The following is a 26,631-nucleotide window of genomic DNA, read 5'->3' as shown; positions in this document are numbered from 1 at the left end:
AACCGGAGTTGATCTTAGAAGTTGAGGGTGTATCTGTGTTAAATTGATTGAAGTGTGATATGTTAAAGATTATGGATACTGTAAAACTGTTACTTCTTGTGAAGAAACGGTGTGTACAAACAAAAATGCTATTTTTCTAATGTATTTACTAGATGTCTAATAGAGACAACGACATTTCGATTAGACTCTGATTAACTCGCCACTTACTGATTAAGTGCTTGAGATAACAATTCAGTTTGAACGCCACAATCTGACAAGAAAGACATACTTTGTATCTTCATATTTTTTTGTGATGTGGCGCCAAAAAAAAACATGCGACAATGAATAAATACTGGAAATATCACCTAACTAGCAGTTTCATTATCATTTTAAAATTGTATTTATATTTTGTATCAAAACAAACAAATTCATATACATAAAGAATATGTATGTATATATGCATAAAATGATAAATATACATCCAAATACATGTGTCTATACAACTATAGTCAAACAAATGACTAAATGAATACATGAAACTTTAAGTACAGATTAGACATAAACACTTTTGTATTTCCTCGATGATTTCAAAGTCGTCTAAGATAAGCATTGGATACTTATAAAATTACATTACAGTCAAAGCATTTTAAAATTACACTGAAAAATACAATTCAAATGGTACGCTGAGTGATTTCACAATCTGCCAACTATTCATAGCAGTGTAAATAAACAAAGTTGTTGATTGGAAATAATAATGTTCAAGTTGATTTTGATCCTCATAAAACTGTTGCTATTTCGCTGGAAAATAGTGGCATATTTTCATTGTCATCCTTTAATTTTACAGATGAATCAAAATAAAGACCATCGTTTTCTTCACTATTATTATGATAAAGTTCTGTCTCTGTATCGTAATTTGTAATGGCTTTTTCTAAACTATTACAAGTAATGAGTGATAACCCGTTCTGCCGTTTGTAAGTTGGTGACTCTTGCTCATGTCCTGACCCAGAAGACTGCACAGAAAATGTCCGTGTTGAACGCGTTGATGTCATACTTTGTCTTCGTAACATGTGTCTTTGCCAGTGTTTCTTTATTTCAGATTTTACCTAGAAGGCAAGAATGATTTTAACTATAGTTTTTAAACCAGTAGACCAATTATTTAGTTTTTAATTTGATTCTTTCTTTTTGTTTGCAAAAGAAAACAACTTTATTCATGTTGTAGAAAAGCCTACATTGTATGGTATCTGACAACTACTTTTACTTTTAATTATCATAACACCTCTACGGCACAATCAGAAATTGCAAAATCAATTAATATGCACAATGCCATTATATAGTACACATGGAGTATGTTTAGCAAGATATACAGCATGTCCTACTTAGAAATCGTCCCTCTTTATAAAACAAATTGCTACGAATATAAAAAAGAATATGTGGTATAATTGCCAATGAGACAACTCTCCACAAGAGACCAAAATGACACAGTAATTAACAATTATAAGTCACCGTATGGTCGGTTATTTCGAAATGGACTACTAGTATGTTATGGCTGGTGATTTCAATAAACTGTGTAAAGATACTGATTGCGACATGTTTCAACGTTTAATTTGGAAATAAACGTAAAACATTGAAAGTAAAACATAACAAATAAAATTACGTGGCGATTAGTTTTTTATTGGCGATGCTCAGAGGCCAGTCTAGTTTGTCGGTAGGAAAACTGACAATCGTTTGCATGTAGTTATAATCAGGGTCATGTCAGTGTGGCAACATATATACATAGTTATCATCTCACTGCTGGTGGACGTTTCAAACCCGAGGGTATCACCAGCCCAGTTGTCAACACTTCGAACATGAATATCAATTACATGGTCATTTTTATAAATTTACAGTTTGCAAAATATAAATTATTCGAAAAACTAAGGATTTTCTTATCCCAGGCATAGATAACCTTGGCCGTATTTGGCAAAACCTTTTTGGAATTTTGGGCCATCAATGCTCTTCAACTTTGTACTTTTTTGGCTTTCTAACTATTTCGATATGGGCGTCACCGATGAGTCTTATGTAGACGAAACGCGAGTCTGTCGTATCAAACTATCAGCCTGGTACCTTTGATAACTAACTCGATATCCTACCACCTATAAAACATCATCTAAGTCAGATCGCAAAATCAGACATACATTCTAGAGATGAAATAATGAATGATTACAGTTACTAAAATCGATTTGGTCTCACTTTAAAAAAGACTGACGCAAATCGCCTTGAATATAATGGTTATTTTATTCACTCACCTCATCTAGTGTAAAGCAGAATAACATAGACACAGCAAAACCCTGTAACAAAAAGTAAGATTTGCACGATTTTATATGTAAACATGACTGCTGGCATAGATACAGTTTTTGTAATTAAAACATAAGATACTTTTGAAGACCTTATGTTCATATCTTGATGTAATGATAATTACTATCTCATTGTTCCGTACGTCACATTGCCTTTAATTCATCAAACAAGTTTTAACTGTTTCATGTATTAATATAACCTCTAAAACTGAATTTGTAAAACAATATACTAACAGAACTTCTATGAAGTAATACTTTTAAGAAATATAATTAAAGTTTATTTACCTGAAATGAGCTGAAAAATAGTTCTATATACAGCCATGCAACTTCCATCTCAGGATCAAGACATATTGGTATTGCCATGAACATTATGTAGTGTACTCCAAATAGAGGTATAAGTACAAGAGTGGATTTTGCTAATTTCCTGTAAAAATAATTTGCAATCTTTTGTTATAGTTTATTCTTGGGATTCTCTCAACATTTACTTGTTAACATGATTTGTCTCTTCGTAATTGTTTACTGCGATTTGAACATCAGTAGTTACAGTTGTTTTTATTTACAGAGGGTAAAATGCACCTCTTATTCTAAATGTTGGATCAGATATTATTGGATATCCGATTGCAAAAATGGACATTGCATTAACTCTAAGAAATTATATATGTACTACTGACTGAATTTCACAGTATCTTCAATATGCGTATGATTTTTTTTTTTTATTAAAACAATTTTTTTAAATTTTTTTTTTATATAATATGGAGTTTGGCTTATCCATATTAATTGGCGAAATTTTTATTAGATGAAATTCTTTTTAAAGTTGTTAATGTTCCAAACATAACATGTTTTGTTTTATAGATAAAAAATAATAATTAAACAGTAATAAATCTTCTTATATATATAAAATTACCAAAAAAACGCAGATGACATATTTGAAATAATAAATATCTAGAAAACATTATAGATAAAAAGAACTGTCTTATACCTGTAACATTTTGGGTCTCTTGAATTAGTCGCCGATAGTTTGGTAAATAACACCCGAATGATATTTAAGAAGAAGAAAAAATTGACCTGAAAAAAATAAGCTTTGATTCATTGAAGCATTAATTATAAATAGACTCAAATAAACATTTTCAATGTTCGATTAACTGGCTGAGTTACAGAGTTGGCATTAAATAAGTATATGCTGATTCCCTTCCAAGCAGGTGACAATTAGGAATAAGATAAACGATATGTTGCTACTAAAGAAATGTGTGTATCCGAGTATTACTTTACACACCTAGTTTTTGGTGGGGTTCGTGTTGCTTATTCTTTAGTCTTCTGTGTAGTGTCATGTGTACTATTGTTTGTCTGTTTGTCTTTTTCATTTTTAGCCATGGCATTGTCAGTTTATTTTCGATTTATGAGTTTGACTGTCCCTCTGGTATCTTTCGTCCCTTTTTTACAATTGCAGTGCGCCCGAAGCATCTGAATTTACCTTTACTGGGAACATATATACAATGTATCTTGTTTTGAAGGCCAACTTATGGAATAACCGTTTCAGAAATGATATCGGATATGTTCCTTTCATCGTAACTACAACCCTCTTCCCTTTCATAAATGTGACCTACCGAATTAGACTATTTACCGGATTTGTTATCTTATCAGCAACACGACGTATGCCACATTTGGAACAGGATCTGCTTACCCTTCCGGAGCACCTGAGATCACCCCTAGTTTTTGGTAGGGTTGGTGTTGTCTATTCTTTAGTTTTCTATGTTGTGTCATGTGTGCTATTGTTTGTCTGTTTGTCTGTTTGTCCTATTCATTTTTAACCATGGCATTATCAGTTAATTTTCGATTTATGAGCGTGACTGTCCCTCTGGTATCTTTCGTCCCTCTTTTATAAAGAACTGAATCATTCTTATGTAATATATGTGTCTAACTTTTGTTTTGCCTGTGAGATAGCACGATATAAATTACTTGGCATGTCGGTTTAGTACAAGACAAGAAATATTCATGTTTCGTACAGATATAATCATCCTTCGTAATGAATGCTATTTTTGCCACAGGACACCAATCATCCATCAATCAATCATTCAATGTTCCATTTTTTATAATAACGAATGCATGAAGGTCTTCAAAAATACTAAATGTATTTAACTACAGCACTGAGCTGATGGAAAGAATCTTGAAACATGTGCATATGGTATATTATGACAATAAATGATTTATTAGACACTCACGGATAAAGTTGCTATGATCGGTCCCTGTAAAATCCAATGGAAACCATTATCTTGATTATGCAAATTCCAACATCTATTAACAAAACAATAGTTGTTGTTTCAGTTATTTAATTAACCGATTCAACAAGTAATTTATCACAGTCATACATTTTACTTCATTGACGTGCATCCTGTAATTGTTTCATTGCATTTTTCAGATCACAACAAACTATTTTTCTAAGAAGAAAATGTGATTGGCAAAGGTTTTTGTAATGAATTACTCATCATTGAGATTATTGCAAAATACTGTGTACCAGCTAAAAAAATCTTCAACGAACAAACAACCAGATTGAAAATAATGTTTTAAATTAATTTCTATATTCTGTTTTACTTTTTGTCGAAGTACATTAAAAAGAATGAATTTAAAAATATTATAATTAATTAACTTATGCGCATTTTTTTAGAATTCATTTGAATAACAATTAGTATAACTTACAATGTGTCCTCATGTATAACTCTTACAATTACCCATGGCATAACACAGATAATAGGAGATACTGAAATATATTGTAAAGATATAATGAAAGTCATAGACACTATCACTATTAACCCAAATACTAAATTATGATTGTTTGTCTTGTTCTTGCTTCCAAGGGTGCATTTGAGCCAAAACATTCCCAGTGGTAAAGTAAAAGTCATTCCTTCGGAACTTTAATTCTATGAGTAAATTGACTGTAATGAATTATTTGTTCAAAATGTTAGCTTTTTCTTCTTGAGAGAGCGAAACGATCGTATGACCATCAAGTGAGGAATATGGCAGTTGTTATCTAGAATCTATTTCTATGTATGTTATCGTTTGCTTTTGTTGTAGTTCAGTGTTCCTGTTGTTTCGTTGTTTCCCTCTTATAGTTAACGTGTTTCTCTCTGTTTTAGTTTGTTCCCCGGATTTGTGTTCGCTTAATTGAGTTATAGCTATTTACAAGCGGCATGCAACTGATGCTTTTATTAAAGTCATACGAAACTTTGAATTAAAAAGGGTTATAATACGTTTCATGTTCAATGGCTAAGTTTTACAATAAAACATTTCATGGACTTTTTTAAACGAAAATCCTTTATATTCTGTAAGAAATAGAAATAAAAAAATTACTGCTATTGAACAGTCCTCCCGTTATCTCATTATCCGACAGCATTTTCGTATGCAATAACCTTAGCGATGACCACACTAGTAAGTAAATGACAACTACATAGCATAAGCGCGAGGAAAACCTGTGATCACACGTAAATATCACAAGAAGATCCTTTCATATGATATTACACCAAATTTATGCATTTACCACATGCAATAGGGCAGAGTATACGTACACTTTTGGGCACTTGATTTTAATCGAGGTTAGTTGTGGTTCATTTTCATTTACCACGTGCATATACGTACACATTTGGGGCACTTGATTTCAATCGAGGTTAGTTGTGGTTCATTTTCATTTACCACGTGCAATAGGGCAGATTACACTTTTAGGGGCACTTGATTTCAATCGAGGTTAGCTGTGGTCCATTTTCATTTACCACGTGCAATAGGACAGAGTATACTTTTGGGGCACTTGATTTCAATCAAGGTTAGTTCATTTTGCTCAGTCATCAATTTAATGTAGTGTTTTGTAGGCTGTATTTCTTCGTACACGTTTGAATTTCCCTTTTTGTATCGTCTGCCTCTCTTTTTTTTACTGTTTAATTAATATGTTTAACTACCACTGGAATGTACAACCTCTGGATTAAAATAATAAAAAAATAAAGGCCAAGCAGTCATTGCTTTGGAGCTGATAGAATTCAATAACATAGATTTGGGGAGAGGAAACAAGGCTTTATTGTAATTCATTGTTATTAGAGAATATATGTTAATATGGTCTATAGAAACGACTGAATACACACTTCAATCTATGCATTCGATATTTTTTGTGTTCTTTTTAGTCAAATGTTCAACAGTTTGTTTATAATTACTTACCCCATCCCAAAACAATTAGTACTCTGAACATTTTATGGGATATATTGTGAAAAGTTGTAACAAATATCAGTGTATGCAGATATATTCCCTCGACAAAGATCCACATGTAGTTTGCTACCAAAATATAGAAGAACAAGGCATGGACAAGTTTACACCACCAAGACTGAAAAGTAATAGGTGAAGTATTTTTATTTACGAAATATTTCATAAAAAACATTCTTTAGCGGATGTATTAACTTTTGCTTTAATTCGTTCATCTTTATAGTTAAGAATCAACCTTAATTAAAAAATTGAAAGGAATTTAGAAACAAGGATAAGTAGTTATTCGATAAATTGATTGTTCTCTCTGAAGTGCAGATTCAACAATTGTTTTTTCCTCCACCTGTCCCCCGATTTTAAATCAATTGAGTGTTAAGCATTCTCATCACAATAAGATCTCACTTGCTCTCACGGCATTTGATGAGACTGTTGTACAAGTGAGAGGTTTCGCGCTACAAAATCAGGTTCAATCCACCATTTTCTACATTTGAAAATGCCTGTACCAAGTCAGGAATATGGCAGTTGTTGTCCAGTCGTTTGATGTGTTTTTTCATTTGATTTTGCCATGTGATTAGGGATTTTCCGATGGAATTCTACTCGGGAGATCAGTATTTTATGTGATTTTACTTTTTTGGCAAATTGTTTGTCGATGAATATACCAGTGAATTACTAAAACTCTGTTGTTTACTAATAAAGAGCTTACAGCGTCTGATGAGTTTAGTTGTCTAAGGACTTCATCCATGATATTCGTTTCTTCTTCAGGAATTCCATGTTCGTCTTTGATGAAGCAAATTATACTTCGAAAGATAAATGATAGAAACAAATTCATGTGGATTGTATTCCTCTGACAATGTAGTTTACTAGAATAAAATGAGAAAAAAGTTTTCAGAGACAATCAGTAATAGAAAGATATGTGAAAACTGTCAAATATTGATTTCAAGTGTCTCACAATATACATTTAACTATCTGTTATATTGAGAAACATGTCTCAGTGTTATGTAACGTATTGGCATTGTCTAAAAACATTTAAAACTTCAGGAAGAGCCAACTAATTGGAAAGTTATCCGACTTTGAAATATTTCTCCGAAAACTTTTAAATAAACACTAACATAATGTTACATTGCAGCAGGAATTCGTTTGATAGGTGTATACGGTGAGAGATATATAGCCATTTTTGTAAGGGGTTTCTTTCTTTTTAACTTTTATCACGCTGAACACTTGATATTAATTTTGTGGAAAAATCTTAACACATAGTCATTACAAATGATATTATGCAATAAAATGACCCGACTATGTCATTCTATTAAAAAAAGGCGAAATATACCATAGAAACATTAAAACTCATAAGTCGAAAAAAAAACTGACAGTGCCTTGCCCAAGAAAAAAGTGCGTAGCAACACGAACCCCACTAAAACAGGGGGTGATCGCAGGTGCTCTTGAAGGATATGCAGATCCAATGGAGATATCTTTGAAAGTGATATAATATTTGCCTTCCTACGACCATTAATTCGTTGTACACTCTGGTTTTTTTTTCGGCATAACAAAAAAAAAATGATTACTAATGGGTCCAGCACTATATTTAAAGAAGAATCAGAAATACTTTATCACTCCACCATACATGTATTACATCTACGGTTTATACGTGGATTTTTCTAAATTAGAAATTGTCAGCCTTTTATAGCTGACTATGTGGTATGGGCTTTGCTCATTGTTGAAGGCCGTACGGTGACCTAAAGTTGTTAATGTCTGTGTTATTTTGGTCTCTTGTGGACAGTTGTCTCATTGGCAATCATACCACATCCTCTTTTTGTAGGCTAAGATTCACACTATATTTAAGTAGATTTTGAAAATGCAATTGTCATGCAACTGTAAAACATTAGCTTTATACCTAAATATTGTCATGACCACAACAGCTATGACGAGGAATATCAAAGACACAGCGTATCCAGTTCTGTAGATGATCTGTATGGATGCCATGTGAGACTTAAAATAGATAAGATATGTTACATAATTGATATGTTAAGAAAACAAAATCAAAAGAAATAAAAAATGGTATCTTTACTCAACATAACTGAACAAAAAATAGTGAATCATGTAAACGATGCATTTAAGATTAAATCAGACCTTTTATTTGATCTTGCTTATTGGTGTATATCAACATAAAAAGATGTGGAATGATATTGGCCATAAGATAAAATTATGTTTAAATAACGAAGTTATAATCAATGATTTGTCTCTGCGCGGCCTTCAAAATTGAGAAAGATACAAACCATATCGTCAGTTTTTTAAAGCCCGAGAAATGAGAAACAATTCAGACAAGAAAAACTTAAGGACTAATTTAAACCAATACAATTTATGAAAACCAAAATACCCGAATGAACCAACTACAAACACTGTATTATAGGCTCCTGACTTAGGACAGACACACACGGGATTAAACAAATTGCTGGCGTTTCATGCTCCCCTAACCTGGGAATGTGGTGTTACATCACAACATAAAAACAAACTCTAAAAACCAGTTGTGTATGACTTAACTTACTGGAGCAGTAAAAAACAAAAACAACTTAAAACAAAAAACGACACAAAGCACCGATCGAAGAGCACTCACAGTTACCACGGATTTCAATAGTTACACTATTATACAAATCCTTGCAGTATTTTTTTTGTTTTTCTTAAGTCTTTGTGTGGTAGAAATTTTGGCAGACCATGTAATGGGGAAAAGTAAAACCGATAGAGTAATAATCATATATTTACTTTAGCCTATGCCTGCAGGAGCGCTGACGCTTTCATCAGCAACTAGTAAACAGAATCAATGTTTTAGACAACATGCGAATTTCAGACAGACAATATACACTGATTCGATAATTTACATGTCCGTAACTAAATTGATCGTAATCTAAAAATATCCCTAAATTTTATTATATTGTGCATTGGTTCCTTGTGTTTCGTCTTAGATATTTCCCATGATAGGTTTAATTGCATGATTATGGTTGTTTTGCATTTCTAACAGACAAAAATGTTGTGTATAATATCTCGATCATCGCTATGTTGGAAAATAAACTGATAAGAAGATGACGATACCAAGGAAAAATATAAATCAATCGTAACCGATTTCAGATTTTTGTTCTTTAATGCTCTTTAACTTTGTACTTTATTTGGCTTTTTTAACTTGATTCAAGCGTCACTGATGAGTCTTTTGTAAACGAAGCCCATGTCTCTAATCATTGTTTCTCTGGTGAGTTAATTTAATGATAATATGCAACACTATGGCTAAAAAGTAAAACGGCGTTTCAGGTGAAGTACATGTAAAATAAAAGCAAACTATTGTATTTAGGATTCTGTGAACTGCATCTAAATTTCGAAAATGAAAATACTTTATAGTTATACTTTGTTCGACACGATGGGATATAAATGGATCTTTGAACGTATAGAATCCATGTAAATTTTGGTAAATGTCATATTCTTTTTTATTTATATAGAAATTTCTCACAACCTGTTCTTATGTCTTTGTGTTAAAATAAAGTCATTTCTATGAAGGTCACACGTTTGAATCACATGAGATATCGAACTTATTTCCAACACAATAAGCCTAAATATGTAGGTTGAAAACACCTATAATAAAACATAAGAAAACACCAATAGGGCAATCAAAAACCATAAGTCGAAGAGGGACTGTAGACACCATGACCGAATGAAAAAGTTGAAACTACAAATAACAAAATTACTAATATTCATTTTTTATATATACCAAAATGTTTTACTCAGCGGCCTTTAGATTTAAAGAAGCTGGACAGCTATATGCGTTTGGCTTCTGTATCTCGAATTATGATACTATTTTGTAAAATCTATTCCTCTTACTATTTCGAGCCGAATGATTAAAACTGTATGGAATGTTTACACTAACACGATTAATTTATTGTTCCTTAAAGTTCAAACGGATGCTATCCTACAGATCACTTGTACGTTTTCTACGCGGTGAAGTTAACTGCCTTTTGGAAAACGTAAGAACTAACGAATACAAGTGCCTATCTAACTTTTTCATATGAATAAAGTCATTAAAAATGGTTTTATTCATAACAAATATATTGCACATTTATCTTCACAGCTTTATTAATCAGTCATAATTAAAAATTAATTAGTCATAACACAATCTTTACGTTGTACACTTTTTGTTCGAAGTATAAATAAAAAAAGAAAATTATACCTTTATTAATTCTATTCTAGTTGGTTTAGGTGCAGATGGAAAAGGAACATTTGGAATACATCCTGCAAAATCTGCAAATGATTTATTGAATATTGGATGGAAGTACCATGTTCCTGTCGGAAGACATTCCTTGGTAGCATAACCTGTAATGTATGATAAGATTCTTAAACCAGCAATGCATGGTACTTAATCCGAACTAGAATAAAAGATGTTTACGTAAATAGAAAGTTTAATACATATTAATTATGTTTTCTTCCCTTTCGTGACATGTTTTAACGGGTCTAGATTTCCATGACGGTTATAGCATACATGAACTAATCCTAAGTTGCTGAATTTTAATGAATACTCAGTTCTGTCGATGGTAGACTTGGCAGTTTGAATTTAGGTAAACAAACGTTCTTTTACTCTGCCGCTAGTTTACTTATATACCTATATATACATAATTGAATAATAGAAATGCAACAATGTAGAACATTCATGGAAATCTAATCAAAGTGTTCCCTTTTCTATGTTTTAAACAATGTAAATATGCTTGCATATAAAATTAAATGAATTCATTCAAAGTCAACAAATGGCAGCATGATAGACTTTATAATATTTAATCAATCACAAATAAAGATTTGCAAAATTGTATGCGAAATCGTACACAAAATACACATTACCCATGTTCTGTAACTAACATAAAGATACAAACACCTTTTTAAAGGTTTGACGCTATATTTGAGATGTTTATTTGCATTCATAGACCTTTTGCTTGTAGTGATTTCAAAACAGTACAGTGACTATCGTTGCAACCCATAATCTAATATCATCGATTGTGTGCTTATTATTGAAACAAATCAAAATCAAAACTCGTTCCAGTGTAAAAGAATTATCGAACACTTGTATGAAAAAGTTTTCTTAAAAAATTTATACCTGAAGTATTGAAACCATGTATATAATCCGGGCATAAACGTTTTGAAATCTCTCCAGCTTTTGTGGAAGGCCAACACATAATTCCGTCAAAGTGTCCACTGCATTCTGTAAAAGTTTAATGAATTATAGATACATGTACATTTTAAAAGTAGAAATGTGTGACTCAAAATTTTAAGATGTTTTCAACACATTGACCAATTAAGATATCGGCAAACAAAATGCTAGGAATCTCATAGAACCGAAACATATCTATAGATTCAAATTATTCTTTGTTAAGTTGCTGACAAAATATGAAGTCATTCTGTTCAGAAGTACTTAAAAATAGTGGGATGGAACATTTAACATTGGTACTTATTGAAAAATTAGAATATTACGTAACACAGAAAATATTTGACTGACATATTCGAAACGTCCTCGTGTATAAAAAAAAACTGTCACTGTTAAGTTGCTGACCAAATATAAAGTCATAATTTATCCTTCATAGACAAAACTGTGACGAAAAAAAACATATAGTCCATTCAAAATATTCAAAGTATCAGCAAACATCATAATGTGTCTGCCAGATCCTTAAATGCCCACATGGTAATACTTGTTACTGTTTACTTAGTTGCAAAAGATAAAAAGTCATTCTGTTCAGTAGACCCGATAACAATGTTTTTAAAGTAAGAACAGAGATATGGAAAGGGTGACGTAGCACCTACTTCTTGAATGAAGATAGAATATGAATTTGTCTCACGGCAAACACATGACATATTGATGATATTAATGATGATGACGACGATGATTTACCTGTGTCATTGTTTAAAGGTTCCGAGAGACTTGCGTTACAATCGGCCAGAGCTTTGTTGAGTGCTTTAAGTTGGTCAAGCTGAGTAACTTCCTGTAATACGTTAAACATTATAGTTTTTTGAAATAATACACCAAAGAAATACCAAAAGGCAATTTAAAAGTATAAGTCCTAGAAAGAGAACAATCCGACGATGGACTAACGAAAAATGTCGGAAAACAAATAGGTCAATTACATCACACAAAATAAATAAAAAAATAGCATCATGAACCAAACCATAACCTTGATATGCATGCACTCAGAAATCATTCACTTACAATAACCGCACATGTAAAACACATAACAAACCACCCCCCCAAAAAAATAAATATCTCAATAGTATAAGTATGATTACTAGTGTCTATATTTTATTGCAATGTGTGAGCATATTTTTAACGCCCCCTCGACCCGAGGATACATGAAAGAAAACATTGCATCTTGTATTAATTTGAGGGTTTATTTCTTTGATTTGGCGAGTAAATTTTTGTGAATAGTTTGTTTTAAAGACTAAACAATAACTGTCTTATCATAAAACTTCATCCTGCTTGTTGCTGAAGACCGTGGCGTATGTTAATCTCAAAGTTTCCTATTGACATAAACCGATATCTCATGTTATTCAATAATAAAAGACAGACATTTTATTTTTGATTTCACCTTTTCCTCGACTGTAGACAGCACTTATTGAATTCGTCACATGAAGACTATCGGAAGTAATGATTTATTTGTCGTGTATAATGTCGTCAACAATTATTTTAATATCGTGAATAATCAGCCAAGAAATTGCTTGCGTTTGAAACAAAATACTTGTTAGCTGTAAGATTATGATCAATTTAATCTTGACCTATTTAACCTAAGTGATATTTGTTGAATGAAACTTTAAGAGTCCCAAATGACCATACCGACCATTATCACTTAACCGAGATATACATTCCAATGTAAAGTTTTCTTTAAATATTCCCACAGACAAACGACTATGATAGAACTTGTAAATAGAAACACAAGTCAAGAAGCACTTAACATTCGGAACTTATTGTTACCCAATTAACGTCAATTTAAACTTCAAGTATCGATTGCTACTGATATAAGAAATACACGCCGTCTAAAAGCGTCGACATTGAGTGTTGCTGGTAGATTCATTTCTTCATAGAACAAATATATATGGAAAACAGTAAATTGTGCTTTCAGAATTTATACAAGATTAAATTTTTAAGGTGACACATTAACATTTTTGAAACATTTCTCCCATTTTAAATCGAACGTATTTGGTACAGGAAAAAAAGTTTTAGTAAAATATGTCTAATATAACTTTGCAATTTTCCTGTTCAAAGAGTAGACATAAGGAGAAATGTATTCTCTAAAACCAATATATGATATTGCTGATATTTTATTTACAGTTTGACTTTCCTCATTTTTCTATACTTAAATGTTAAATTTAGAAACAATTCTAAAAAAACATGCTAAATTCTTTGAAAAATTCTGTGAAAGAATGAATGAAATAACATATTGTTGTTGTTTTGTACTATTTCATTGAAAATTTTTGAAAAAGTTATTCCTTATTCAAGTCTAAAAACGGGAGAGTATATCAAAGGGCAATAAAAACGTTAGTCGATGAAAACAGACAATCAATTGGACCTGCACCACGATAAACCAAAATGACGAAAAGACCAAGTTACACTGACATTAAAGATTGCACAAAGGTTTAAAACTGGATGAACTGTTTTAGGCCCTACGATCGTAAATATTTGCAACAGAAAAGTAGACGTTATAATTTTTCAGATGACAATTTATACAAAACTTTCGAAAATATTTAACTATAAAAAAAACTTTGCGAATGTGTGTTTGTGTTTTAATGTTATGATATGGATTTAATCAATCGCAATTTTTAAATCCTTATCGTCCATCTAAATAACTAGTTTTATATAAAAAAAAAAAAAAAAAGGTGGAAAATCTGTTTTATAAGCTTCAAAATCTTTGAAAAAAATTATCACGAATGATCAGCAAACATTTGAAATTATTCCAACAGTAGAATAGATGCAACCTTCCATATGTTTAAGCTTTAATCTTTTTATCCAGTTACACGTGTAAATAATCCAGATATCACCCATTATCTTTGGTATTTTTTTCTAATTCATAATGTCACATAAATCTGTTTTATACCAATAATTGTACAATCTAATCAGGAATGTATGAAACAGTAACTGCTGCAGTTGCATGTCAAAACGTAAATAAAAATAGCGCTTTAAATTAGGTGCAAATCAGTAGGTGTTTCTCTCTCGTAAGAGATAACACTGTGGTTATTATGCAACGTATTTATGGAGCATGCACTTTCAATCCAAGCAGAATATAAAATCATTGACGATTAATAAACGTTTCAACTTAACAAAAAAGATTCTTGATACACCAATTTCATACAATGAGTGTAGAACTAGCAAATATAAGAAGTGGTATGATACTTTATTTTTAAGTGTAATCCATCATATGCATGAATGAACTGTTTTTATGTAAGTAAACATATTTGCATACAAATCGATAACACTCTCAAAAAAAAAGAAAGAGAACAACAATGTGGGAATAGCATTAAGGTGGCTCGTGGGTACAAAAATTTCAGCAAAAAATTGAACTTTTGTTTTTTCATTACAAATTTTATTTATTACACTATTAGTTATTACTTTATGATATGGTAAAAAAATCAACTCAAAAAATCGATTCGGTTTGGCCCCAGATGACTTTCAAAATGTTTATATCATTGAAAAAGCTCCAAATTATCTCCCTTTGGTGCAAAAAATGCTATTTTTTGGCATTAAATTTGAAATATCTTTTTTAACTCATCGGTGACCAATTTTTTTTATATTGTTTTCATATAAACTGTACATAAACTAAATAATTGTAAAATTTAAGCGATTTCTGTAATTAGGTTATTTTTTTATTTCGATATTACCTCTATTTCTCCTATTAGTTCAACAGAAAAAAGGACATTAACAAAAAGTATGCTTCTTCCGGAGGCAGATTGTGAGCTTAAATGAATGGTGACCCCATTTTTTTATTTCATTTTTCTTTTAAGTATATGATAAAGTTCATTTATAAAAAAATATAGCGAAATCCTATATAAAAAAAAAATTTAATTTATACCCAGGAGCCCCCTTAAAACCGATTAATCGAAAATTAGTAATAATTTACGGCAGCAAAAGCGAACACTGCTTTAAAATCTAGAAAACATAATATTCAGGAAGCAGAGCGTCATATCATTTCTTTACACGACCAGTTATCCTCTCATCATACCAATTCGAAATTCTTGACATTCGTACATAACAATTTCACTTACAGTTTTCAAGGCTCAATTTACTTGATAAAACAAATTCAGCTAAAACGTATAAACACATTTTACATTATTAATTGATATTGATATTTACAGGCTTTCCAAACCCATAAACATTTCTTCTAAAACTGTTAAAACGGACATTTTATTTTGAGTTGAATTCCCTTATAACGGTTTGCGGTCAATATCAACATTATTTTTAATGAAAATCTGTACATACAGCATTTTTTGAATACGTCAAAGAAACTCGACATGTATGTAATTTCAATTCCATTGATTCCAAAATTTCAATTCACAGGAGAGTATAAGAGACCTATACCGTCATTGATGTAAATTTCAAAACTTTAACTTGTCTACCAATCGTCTCCATACAAACATAATCCGCACATTCATGTTATTACAAGACATCCTGGTATCGTAAACAACAAACAACTATAAACTTTATTAGGCAAAGGCCCGAAATACCGAACTCTTAAGTTAATCACCTGCAAGAAAGAAGAAAATATATTGTAGGATGCAGTTGATGATTATGCAAGAATATTAGTAATAGGCGTGCCAGATAAAGCTTACAGGACACTTTATTCTAAATGTTGTGGATGATTTTTCCTCTCCTAACAAAGGATATTGTGTTATTCAGAACAGAGGATATTGTGTTATTCAGAAGACAAGGCCTGTAACTATACAGTGTATACCCAAAAAGTATTATTTGGATAGCTGGCAAAAGTACTTGGAAAAATGGCAAATCTTAGTAAACACTAATATCACGCACACAGATGTGATTTTAGAAAATAATAAAACTCGTCTTTCTCTCCTTTGATGCAAATAAGAAACGTAAAAAAGGGTTCCTTCTACCTAATGAATGTCAAAACTTAACCAAAATCATTGTACAGAACGGTATATAACGGGTATGTCGATGTGTTTCTCAAGATCTTACTGTCGTCATTTCTACCGTTAAAGACGGTTTAAAATGTATTGTCATTATGTATCTTCAACCTACAGTGTCAATTAGATGTCGATATTTTAAATATCTAAAGAACTACTTTTAATTCTCCAATCACAATTATTACAGTTTTACAATAGTAACAAACTTGTCCTTTCTACTACCATCACTATTATTCCGTATTCTGAATTCAAAGACGAACATCTACATTTCAAGATTTGGTCTATAAAAATAGGAATTATAGATAAAAATCCTTTTTTTTGTTCATAAAAAGAAAATGTTATAATTTGTGAAGAATCACATTGAAGCTAACAATAAAAAATAGAAAACGAAATATATTCTGAAATGGTGATTTTATCAGAACTGTTCTTAAAAGACTATAAACAATACATTACCAAGTAATTTTATATGTTTATTTTTCAGACTGACTCACTGCAGTAAATTCAGTACAGTTCTTACCACTCGCATTACATTCAATATAGATCTGATCAATACATGATCAGACGGTGTAGGTCGTATTTACAACACAATGAATTGGTTGCAACACATTGTATAAACAGTACTGAATTTACAGCAGTACAAAGTCTTAAGGACATACGTTACAATGCTATTTTCACGACGTCAAACTAGGAGATAACGGTATTGTATTTTAAGCTTGGCTTTCGTAAAACGTATATTTTACTGTCGCAAATTGAGTTTACCTAGCGACGCGGCGAACTTTTTATCCTGGTACCTTTTGTTGGCTATTATTTGTTGTTTCTCTGTCCTATATTTTCTCCCATTTATTTGTATTGTAGTCCTGTCATGTAATGTTGTCATTTGAATGTTATGATTAACATTACCGTTAAAGCGGGAGGTTTTGCATGCTACAAAACCAGGTTCACTATTTTTTTTCTTAACATGCCCTGTACCAAGTCAGACAAATGGTCATTGTTATATTATAGTTCTTTTCTGTGTGTGTTACATTTTAATGTTGTGTTTCTGTTGTGTCGTAGTTCCCTTATATTTGATACGTTTCCCTCAGTTTTTGTTTGTAACTCGGAATTGTTTTTTCTCTATCGGTTTATGAATTTCGAACAGCGGTATACTACTGTTGCCTTTATTTAAGATCCCTCTGATGGTTTCAGAAGTCGTTTACTAGCGAACTACATTGGAAACAATAACATTAAAATACTGAATTTTTTTTTAGAAGCAACATATCTATTGTATTTGAACGATTGATATGTAGTCGAATATTTGGTTTTTAAATTGGTACTTAATGTGAATCCTTTCTGACTGAATTGTTTTGTACTCATTTGAAACAAAATTCATACAAAACCTTCTGAAAACCGGAAAAGTATCCTAGAAAATTCATTAATTTCACTTTTACCCTACAGATATAAATTTTCGTATCTAAATAAACGCTCAGAGTACAAAATGACATTTTTGCATGATTGGCAAACGTAAATAGTTCAAATATAAAAGATTACTTTCTCCGTAAGTATATCTGCATTATCATGAAAATTGAAAGTATCGCCCAAGTATTTCTCAATGTATTTCATGCATACAGAATTAGGTGAAAATCAGTCACGCCCATCCTGATATCATGATAATAATAAAATAGATTATGATTATTTGTATGTTTAAAGTCTCTTCAAGATAGTTACCAAAACAAAAAACAATACAAACAAACACTGATTTGTTATATAAATGTGTTAATAAAAACAAGTAGTGTCATATACAAATGGACTATAGACATTCGTTTGAAGTTAGCAATAAGTATGTTTAGGTAAAATTTAAATGAATGGTCGCATTAAGATCGAATAGATTTTACGGAAGCCATATACATGTCTTATCTAAAATGTTATGGACTCGTCTTTCTTGAGTTTACCTTTAAGTTCCAATATTTGGTATTTCAAATTTCAAATATACTTTTTCCATCTTATATTTGCATTTAATTGACAATTCGTGCGTATAATACGATGATTACTATAACTTTATTGCTTTAATCTAAAAGAGGGACGAATGATACCAGAGGGACAGTCAATTTACATTAAGCAATTTCTTTTCTATTTGGGCTATAATCTTTAGGTAATAAACCATTGCATCGGCAATCCACCAGTCGTGAAAGAAAATTACACAGAACGTCATCTATACATGGTCCACTTTGTAAGAAAATTAGACCAAATTAGACAATATACCTTATAACAATATGTCCAACAATATATTGTATAAACCTATTAAAAACGCAAGCTCATGCGATAATTGTGTGCAGGTCAAAGGATTGTCATTTTTAGTTACCGATTTTGTAATTTGGACAAAGACATAAGTTTTGTATCAACAAAACTGAAATCTAAAAATCATACTGACTGCTGATATCTTATTTACCTTATCTATTAAATTGGTTTTTGCTACTACATTTAGCATATCACCATGCAGCAACTAATTCCTTGTTTATTGTACAATCGAATAGATGCGCTTTCATAATATGAATTGTTTAAAGGATGTATATTAAGATACTTAATACTTCAGAAATGTAAAAAGGGAAATCAAATTATGGGGATTGATAAAAGAATAGAAAGGTTTTAAAAAAGTAAATAAAAATCCTTTAACCATACTTTCTTTTCAGCCTTGCCTTTAAAAAAAAACAATATCATTTGCGCTCAAATCAAAGGAAAATATGGAATACTTGTTTGTTTAATGAAGTGCCTTTATCCTACCTTGGTACCTTCAGGTTAAACATGCCAGAGATAAAATTGTTACTTGGAAGATCTCTCCGAAACCAAATTGTAATGAAATGTAAAACTATAAGTACACTAGGAAGAGCAGTCATTTTAATATATTTGGGATTTATAGATTAGCGCAAAATTAACTAGGAGTTGCGATGTATAGCTTGGCAAAAACACATACATTTTACGAAGGGCTGGACTGTATAACTTAGCGCAAGCACACAATATTTACTAGGGACTTGAATTGTTAGCTTATCGCAAACACATTCTTTTTCCTTTTTAGTTCACCTGACGTTAAACAAACCTTTAACTCGAATAATTTTCATTAGTATGTTCCGCCGATTTCAGGCTAATCTTCGATTGTAACATTAACCTCGATAATATATAGGCTGCTAGAAGGCGCATAATTATGCGATTTAACAAATTTTTGCTATCTTCCTTTTGAGGTTGATAGAAATGATAAGTTTTTTAAAACCTGAAATAAGTACAAAAGAACGACAGGCGTATCTCTTGTACATACCATTGTTAGTATCTGTGATATGAGAAATCGTAACATTTCACAATAGATCACTTAAATAAATGCAACAAGGGGCACATGAACATTTTAAATGGGTTTGCAATTTTAACTATGTATGATATACATAAACAATAGTACGCTAACAAGATAGCTTGCACAGTTGGTAACCTTGTTAACTCACAAAGTGCACATATCAGTTAAAATATCTCAAACTGTATTCATAAATATCAAAATTAAGTGAAAATCTATTACGCCCATCCGTTGATACGATTATGATAAGTTATCAAATATATATTTATATGTGTCATACTTTTTTATATTTATAATTTCTGACAGAACAGGTGAAGGTGAAACTATTTACACTAATATTTATTTTAAATTAGTATACAATTTTTTTGAAGAGCTGTTCTCCTCATTTCCGTCCTGAATAAAAAAAAACGTATCTAACGTATTTTTTTTCTTGACAAAGTAGACAACTGCTAGAACAATATATCTAACATTCAAGACAATGGAAGAAAGATATCACTATTTTTTTCTAAATATTAATTAACTTTTTACAGAGTCAATCAGAATGAAAGTAACTTAGCTCTTGTAGCCGTTTTTAAGAGGTTAAATTATTGATTGTATTTTTATCCATTACAGAAAAAAGACTTTAAACTTGGTCCTTTAGTCACCATTCCGATAAGAATTAGTGAAAAAAAGGTCTTAATTTGACATGTACCTAATTATATAATGAATTAATTGTTTTGACATAAAAATGAGCTGAAACAATAACGTAAATAAACCAAATTATAACTAGGAACAGAGTGAGTAATAAAGAAACGAAATAAAATTCAACATTGAAGAAGAGAGCAAAATATATCAAAGTTACATACAAAATTACAACGTCATGGCAAAATACGAAACACCAAGATACAAACAACAGTATACAATACAAAACATAGAAAAACCAAAGACTGAGCAACATAAACCCAACAAAAACCTAAGAACGATCGCTTGTGCTCCAGAAGGGTAAACAGACCTAACTTCACATTTGCACCCTTCCTTTTGCTCATATAAGTACAAACCCAGTGATGACCAATGAAATCCAATTATGTAGGTTATATTCGGGGACAAGAGTACAGGATTGTGGTGACGACCACTGGAACATATTCTTCGTCAATTGTGAGACAGATATTCAATAACGGTCAACCAACTCGTTATGGAGTTAGTAATATTTTCGATGTGATGATTACAAATTCACCACTTGGAACTCTTGGTTTAATAGCATCCTTGTCACCATTAAAACTTTGTTTTAGGAAACCTTGGTAGGAAATGCAAGCACCTGGCCCCATCATATCAACTGGGAGAAATATACTCCATAATCAGGACCTGCAAGAATGTTGCTATATAGAAATAGAAAGTTCACAATTTGGAACCTGAGATCATCGCATGTGTCGTATATGTTTTGTTTGTTCTCAACCCGACCCTTATTGTCAACTCTTACAAGAAGTTATTCCAAATATTAAGCAGACCTAACACTATCTTGATATTGAATCCTTTATTTCAAGTTCGATTTGATAGTCACGGTGAACAAAGTCACCAAACTTTGAATTATAGCTGAAATTGAAGTGAAAGATTTAGGCTTGTATCTTTTCATTCTTCGAAATGCCTGTATGAAGTCTACCTCATATGAATAAAGTAATACCTCGTAAGATTGCTACAAACAATTATTTTAGTATTCTTTTCAAGAAAAAACTAAAATTGTACTGTAAATCTGTTGAATACTTAATTTAATCACAAAAATTGATTCGGCAACTGTTTTCATAAATCGTTTTTTGGCTAAATACAATATATAAGTTACGAACCTCATATCGTATGTCTATTTAAAATTCTAAGGCGTACACGTCTATGTTGGCTTTCATTATCATTGATATGGTCATAATTATAAATTAACAGATCACAAAACGTAATTTTCGAATTACTAAGGATTGTCTATCGAAGGTGTAATTCTGCTGTAATTTGGCAAAACCTTTCAAAATTTTGTGACCTCAATGATTTTCAACTTCGTTCTGTAATAGACCTGTTTTACATTATTTATAAGAGCGTCACTAATGAGTCTTTGGTAGACGCACCGCACGTTTGACATACAAAATGTTACCAGTAAATAACTTCATCATAGATACCGTGACTAAATTTTATATATACGCCAGACGCGCGTTTCGTCTACAAAAGATTCATCAATGACGCTCGAATCCAAAAAAGTTAATATCTAGGATTAGTTTATTTTGCTGCATTTCAGTGTAACTGTTGTTCCTTTTTTTCCCTCTTATAGTTGATGTGTTTCCCTCGATTTTAGTTTTTAACCCTGATTTTGTTTTCTCCTTATCGATTTATGACTTTGAACACGGGTATGCTGTTGTCTTTATTTATTTATAGTACATTCTACTGTAAACTAGACTAACCTTAATATTTAGCTAATATTACATTTATATGACTAGACTCTTAATAAGCTTTCTTGTTTGATCAATAATTATATTGAATATTATTAATTAACTACACTGTTATTGGACTTAATATGATGAAAACTACCTATGCAATATATTGTGTAAACTCGGCCAATACAGAATAACTCGCCCAATACAGATTTTTTTCTGTATTGGCCGAGTTTTTCTATATTGGCCGAGTTGACACAAGTGCAGAATTTCGGAACGTCTCTAGTTTTTACATCGAAAGTCATAAAAGAAACAGAAACTGAAAGTAAACAGTTGTTTTGAAGACGCAGTTGTCATTTAGTCATCTTAAACATGCTGAAAATGTCAGTATGGCATACATTTCAGACTGAAGATCACATTCATTTAAAAAAGTATTTTGAAAGCAGACGATAGAACTATTTCATGTTTGGGAAACGAGTAGATTATCACAAAGTTCATTTCTTGACGACCTCGGACCTGTTTACTTTCGCTCTATTTTTTTTTTTTTTGTAAACTGTCATTTATTTCTAATCCTGAACCAGGCATTCTGTAATTATGAAAATCTCTGTTCTTTGGTAATTTGGCTTATGGATAGTGGTATCAATATCAACTCCTGCATCATTGGCGAATCCAGGGTTGGAACCCCCCCTTTTTTGGCCGATCAATGCATTTGAATGGGGACATATAGTTGGAACCCCCCTCCCCCTTTTTAAAAATAACTGGATCCGTATATATTTTTAAATATATTCAATTTTTTTCTGCATATAAATACATGCAAAGGCAGTACCTTTCCAATTACTATTTATGTGTTGCGTCTAAATTAAAACTGTAACACTTTATAGTGACTGAAAGTGCCTCATTTCCAGTAATGACTTTACATAAGATCGGCCAAACATCTCTTCGTACAACATGACATACTTTTCTTTTCAAACAACGGCATTTCGCTATGTTTAGCATGGTGCTTCTTCTGTTCATGTGCAGAAATGGGGTTAAGCTGTTTATGCTGTGTTTTGTATATAGTTGTTTGTCTTTTTTGTCTTTTTCTATTTTTATGTGCCAAAGCACTGTCAGTTTGTTTTCGCCGCCTCTATTTTACAATACTGTTAAACAGGTATTATTGCATGCATTCATTGCGATTTTGGAATAATTAACAGTAAAGCGAATATAATTATTTCGGTTTTCGTTAAAGATATCAGAATAATGGGAGTTCATATTTCTCACATTAATCGCATTTTATATAAACTTCGCAAATAATTTTTAACTAAAGTCATATTGTATTAACGTCTACGCTATAACTGCTGTAATTAGGTGAGAATTATTTTACGTCAATGATTAGTTGTAGTTTTTAATTCTCAAAACATTAGTAATTACAAATTCCAAGATAATCATTTTATCATCTATTCAATTGATATAGAAAAAAAACACGATAAAAAACAAGGGCTGCTGCAACATACATAGTACCAGAACTTAGGCCTTTTAATTGATAAAATGGGCGGTTAAATAGAAGTTTTTTTTATGAAAAACGTCATGATTTTAATTGTGTAAATCAGGATGTTTTGGATAGTATATATATTTTTAAAACGGAATACGCGTTTCGAACATGTGCATTGTTGAATGAAGGTACTGCATATAATACATAAACAGTTAATAAGACATTTTTGTCTTTCCATTGTTTTTAAATGTAACAAGTTAGTACTGATGTTCTTCAAACAATTTTTGTTAATAAAACTCGTTATTTTACAATATTTGATCGGGGTTCTAACATTCCTTCAAGATGACACTCGTTTGTATATAAAGGAAATCGATTCAGACAGGAGTAAATAAAAAATACAAATAATTTTTAACAACATTCCACAAATTTAACTACAAAATATGTGTTGTAACCATGTTAGATGTACTTGACTGAGATGTTCTACATATTTCGAAAAGAGAAGTATCACATCTAAAATAACAAATATTAGGATAATGTAAATATTTAAAATGAATATTTCAGGTAATTACCTTGATTGACAAGCTCTTTCCATATTTTACGGGGCAATTAATACAGCTGTTTCTAGTATTTGGATTATATTGGGTATTTGCCTAGCAATTAATAATTATGGACCTTCAGTTGATTTATTGTCAAACTATTAATCTACAATAAGGTCCTTCGTTATGTTATACGTTTCCTTTTTAGCGAGAGCATTGTTTTGATATACTGTTTGACTTGCCAAGTTTTCAACCAGCATGCCATCACAACTAATAACGGCTAGCGACGGAGCAGTTGCTAGAATTAGAGAGTAAATAAACTCATCATAGATACCAGGACTAAATTTTGTATATACACCAGACGCGCTTTTCGTCTACAAAAAACTCAGCAGTGACGCTCGAATCCAAAAAAAGTTTTCAATATTGCAGTACTGACATAAATAAAAACAACAGAAATATCCAAGGTAAAGGTATCGTAGCATATTTGTCTGTTGTTCAGGAGCATTTGGTGGCCTCTATGTCTAAATGGCTATTTTGTATTTTATAAGTTACTCTCTCATTGATCTATGTCTAACGCGGTACAAATTTGGAACAAAAAAAGCAGTCCTAGGGAATTTAGATAAGCATATTAATATTTCTTTTCGGTTTCTTAACACCTGGGAATTTCGTATTTCACTGATATTACAGTAGTTTGGATTTTGATTGAGGGTAGGTAATAAAAACAAATTCGGGTTTTTTTCTATAAATTTTTACTTTAAATGACGAAGCTCGATCGTTTAATTAATCATTGTTCTGTAGCTATATAACTTGTAAAAAGTGCAACTAATCGTAATGTGTCTTAATCGCGAACATTTAACGGTGTATTTCTACTACAAGTAAGCTTTGAGTACTTCCTGTTTCGAACTCTAAAGGTTATAAAATCAACTGATTTAGTTCAAGATATCCTAACCTTAAATCTCAAGTTGGCACTCACGACTATTTAAAGCCAGTGTATCATAAATAGAGTGAATGATCCTAAAATATGCAAAAGACGTTTTAATTTCACCGGTGAATAAAAAAAAGTGAGCTCGTGTAATGGTACGGTAAATCAAACACAGCTTGCTTTAAGGTTTCGTAGTCATTAGGCCTTGTTTACACGATTAAGCACAACCAAGCGAACATAATCATGACTGTACTTGTTATCTAAAAAAATGGCAAAAGTGATGAGTATGTGTATATAACAATATACAATGATACTTTTAAAAGTCCAAAAAAACAAACTAAATATACAGAGGCGGATTAAGGGGGGGGGCAGGGGGCCCGGGCTCCCCTTTTTTGGAAAAAAATTGGTTGCTTATATAGGGAATCACTGATGCGTAACTGGAGCGCCCCCCCCCCCCTTTAGGTCAGTCAGTGGGTCCCCTCTTATGAAAATTTCTGGATCCGCCACTGATATAAACAAATGAAGAACTAACTTTCAACTAAGCACATAAAAAAATAATACGAGGTTAATGGAACATGAAATAACTTGGGTTAAAATATGAACATGAAATGCATTTTACAAGTTAATTGAAATACGACCTATTGTTTCTAAACTGGTCAACACTGTTACTATTCAAACTGGTACAGAAGAGGGAATGGTAATTCAGATTTATAAATATGTGATTCTAAAAAATTTTGTTTGTTAATATTTAAAACAAGTAAAATATTTTAAAACTATTTTTTTATTTGACACAATATAAAGTTTAAACACTCACCTTACTGTCTGCCGAGCACCAACTAGCAGCAGATTTCTCTAATAGAATTATAGAAAGGAAAACACTTAGTTTAGACATGTTCAGAATATTAACCATGGTCCGTACATATAAAGATAGTTTTTTTTTTCTAATAAATGTATTCACGTAACATTGAAGAAATGCATTGTACAATACTGTTTTTTCAACACCATGTATTCCTATCTAATGTTATTCTTCAAAATGTACAATATAATGAGAAGATGGAAAAGTTAATCAGTTTTATAGAATATGTGATTCCAAAACTACACGTGATCTTCGGTACATCCTTTCGATCCCACGTGGTCACCGTGTTCAGCGATTTTGGTCAATAAACTATCATCCATTCAGCAATGCTAAACATTGGAACTATAATTATTGTACTTTGTTCTAATTTAATGCATTTAAAACTGTATGCAAAGAATTTTGTACGATCGGAAATGTAGATTGAATTGCGAAATAAATTTTCACTTCCTCAAAGTTAA

The 26,631-nt window shown here is 31.4% G+C and overlaps 1 protein-coding gene across 2 annotated transcripts; it reads right to left on the bottom strand.

Moving 5' to 3' along the window:
- Positions 1–356: 356 nt before the first annotated feature.
- On the bottom strand, positions 357–26,631 carry LOC143064874 (secretin receptor-like). Of its 2 annotated transcripts, none has more exons than XM_076238048.1 (13): positions 26,132–26,631; positions 12,457–12,547; positions 11,668–11,772; positions 10,753–10,895; positions 8,437–8,531; positions 7,252–7,345; positions 6,510–6,672; positions 5,007–5,067; positions 4,532–4,604; positions 3,292–3,377; positions 2,598–2,736; positions 2,265–2,306; positions 357–1,082 (listed from the first exon to the last, which is right to left on the bottom strand). In XM_076238048.1, exons 1-13 carry the CDS (start codon positions 26,225–26,227, stop codon positions 756–758), a joined length of 1,515 nt encoding a protein of 504 aa, XP_076094163.1. In that variant the 5' UTR covers positions 26,228–26,631; the 3' UTR covers positions 357–755. The 2 variants fall into 2 exon arrangements, with proteins under 2 accessions (XP_076094163.1, XP_076094162.1); XM_076238047.1 differs by having other exon boundaries at positions 7,252–7,408; positions 26,132–26,630.

This window comes from Mytilus galloprovincialis, chromosome 2 (genome assembly GCF_965363235.1).
Source record: "Mytilus galloprovincialis chromosome 2, xbMytGall1.hap1.1, whole genome shotgun sequence".
NCBI classification, from domain to species: Eukaryota; Metazoa; Mollusca; class Bivalvia; order Mytilida; family Mytilidae; genus Mytilus; species Mytilus galloprovincialis.
This window is presented reverse-complemented; position numbering and strand designations above follow the sequence as displayed.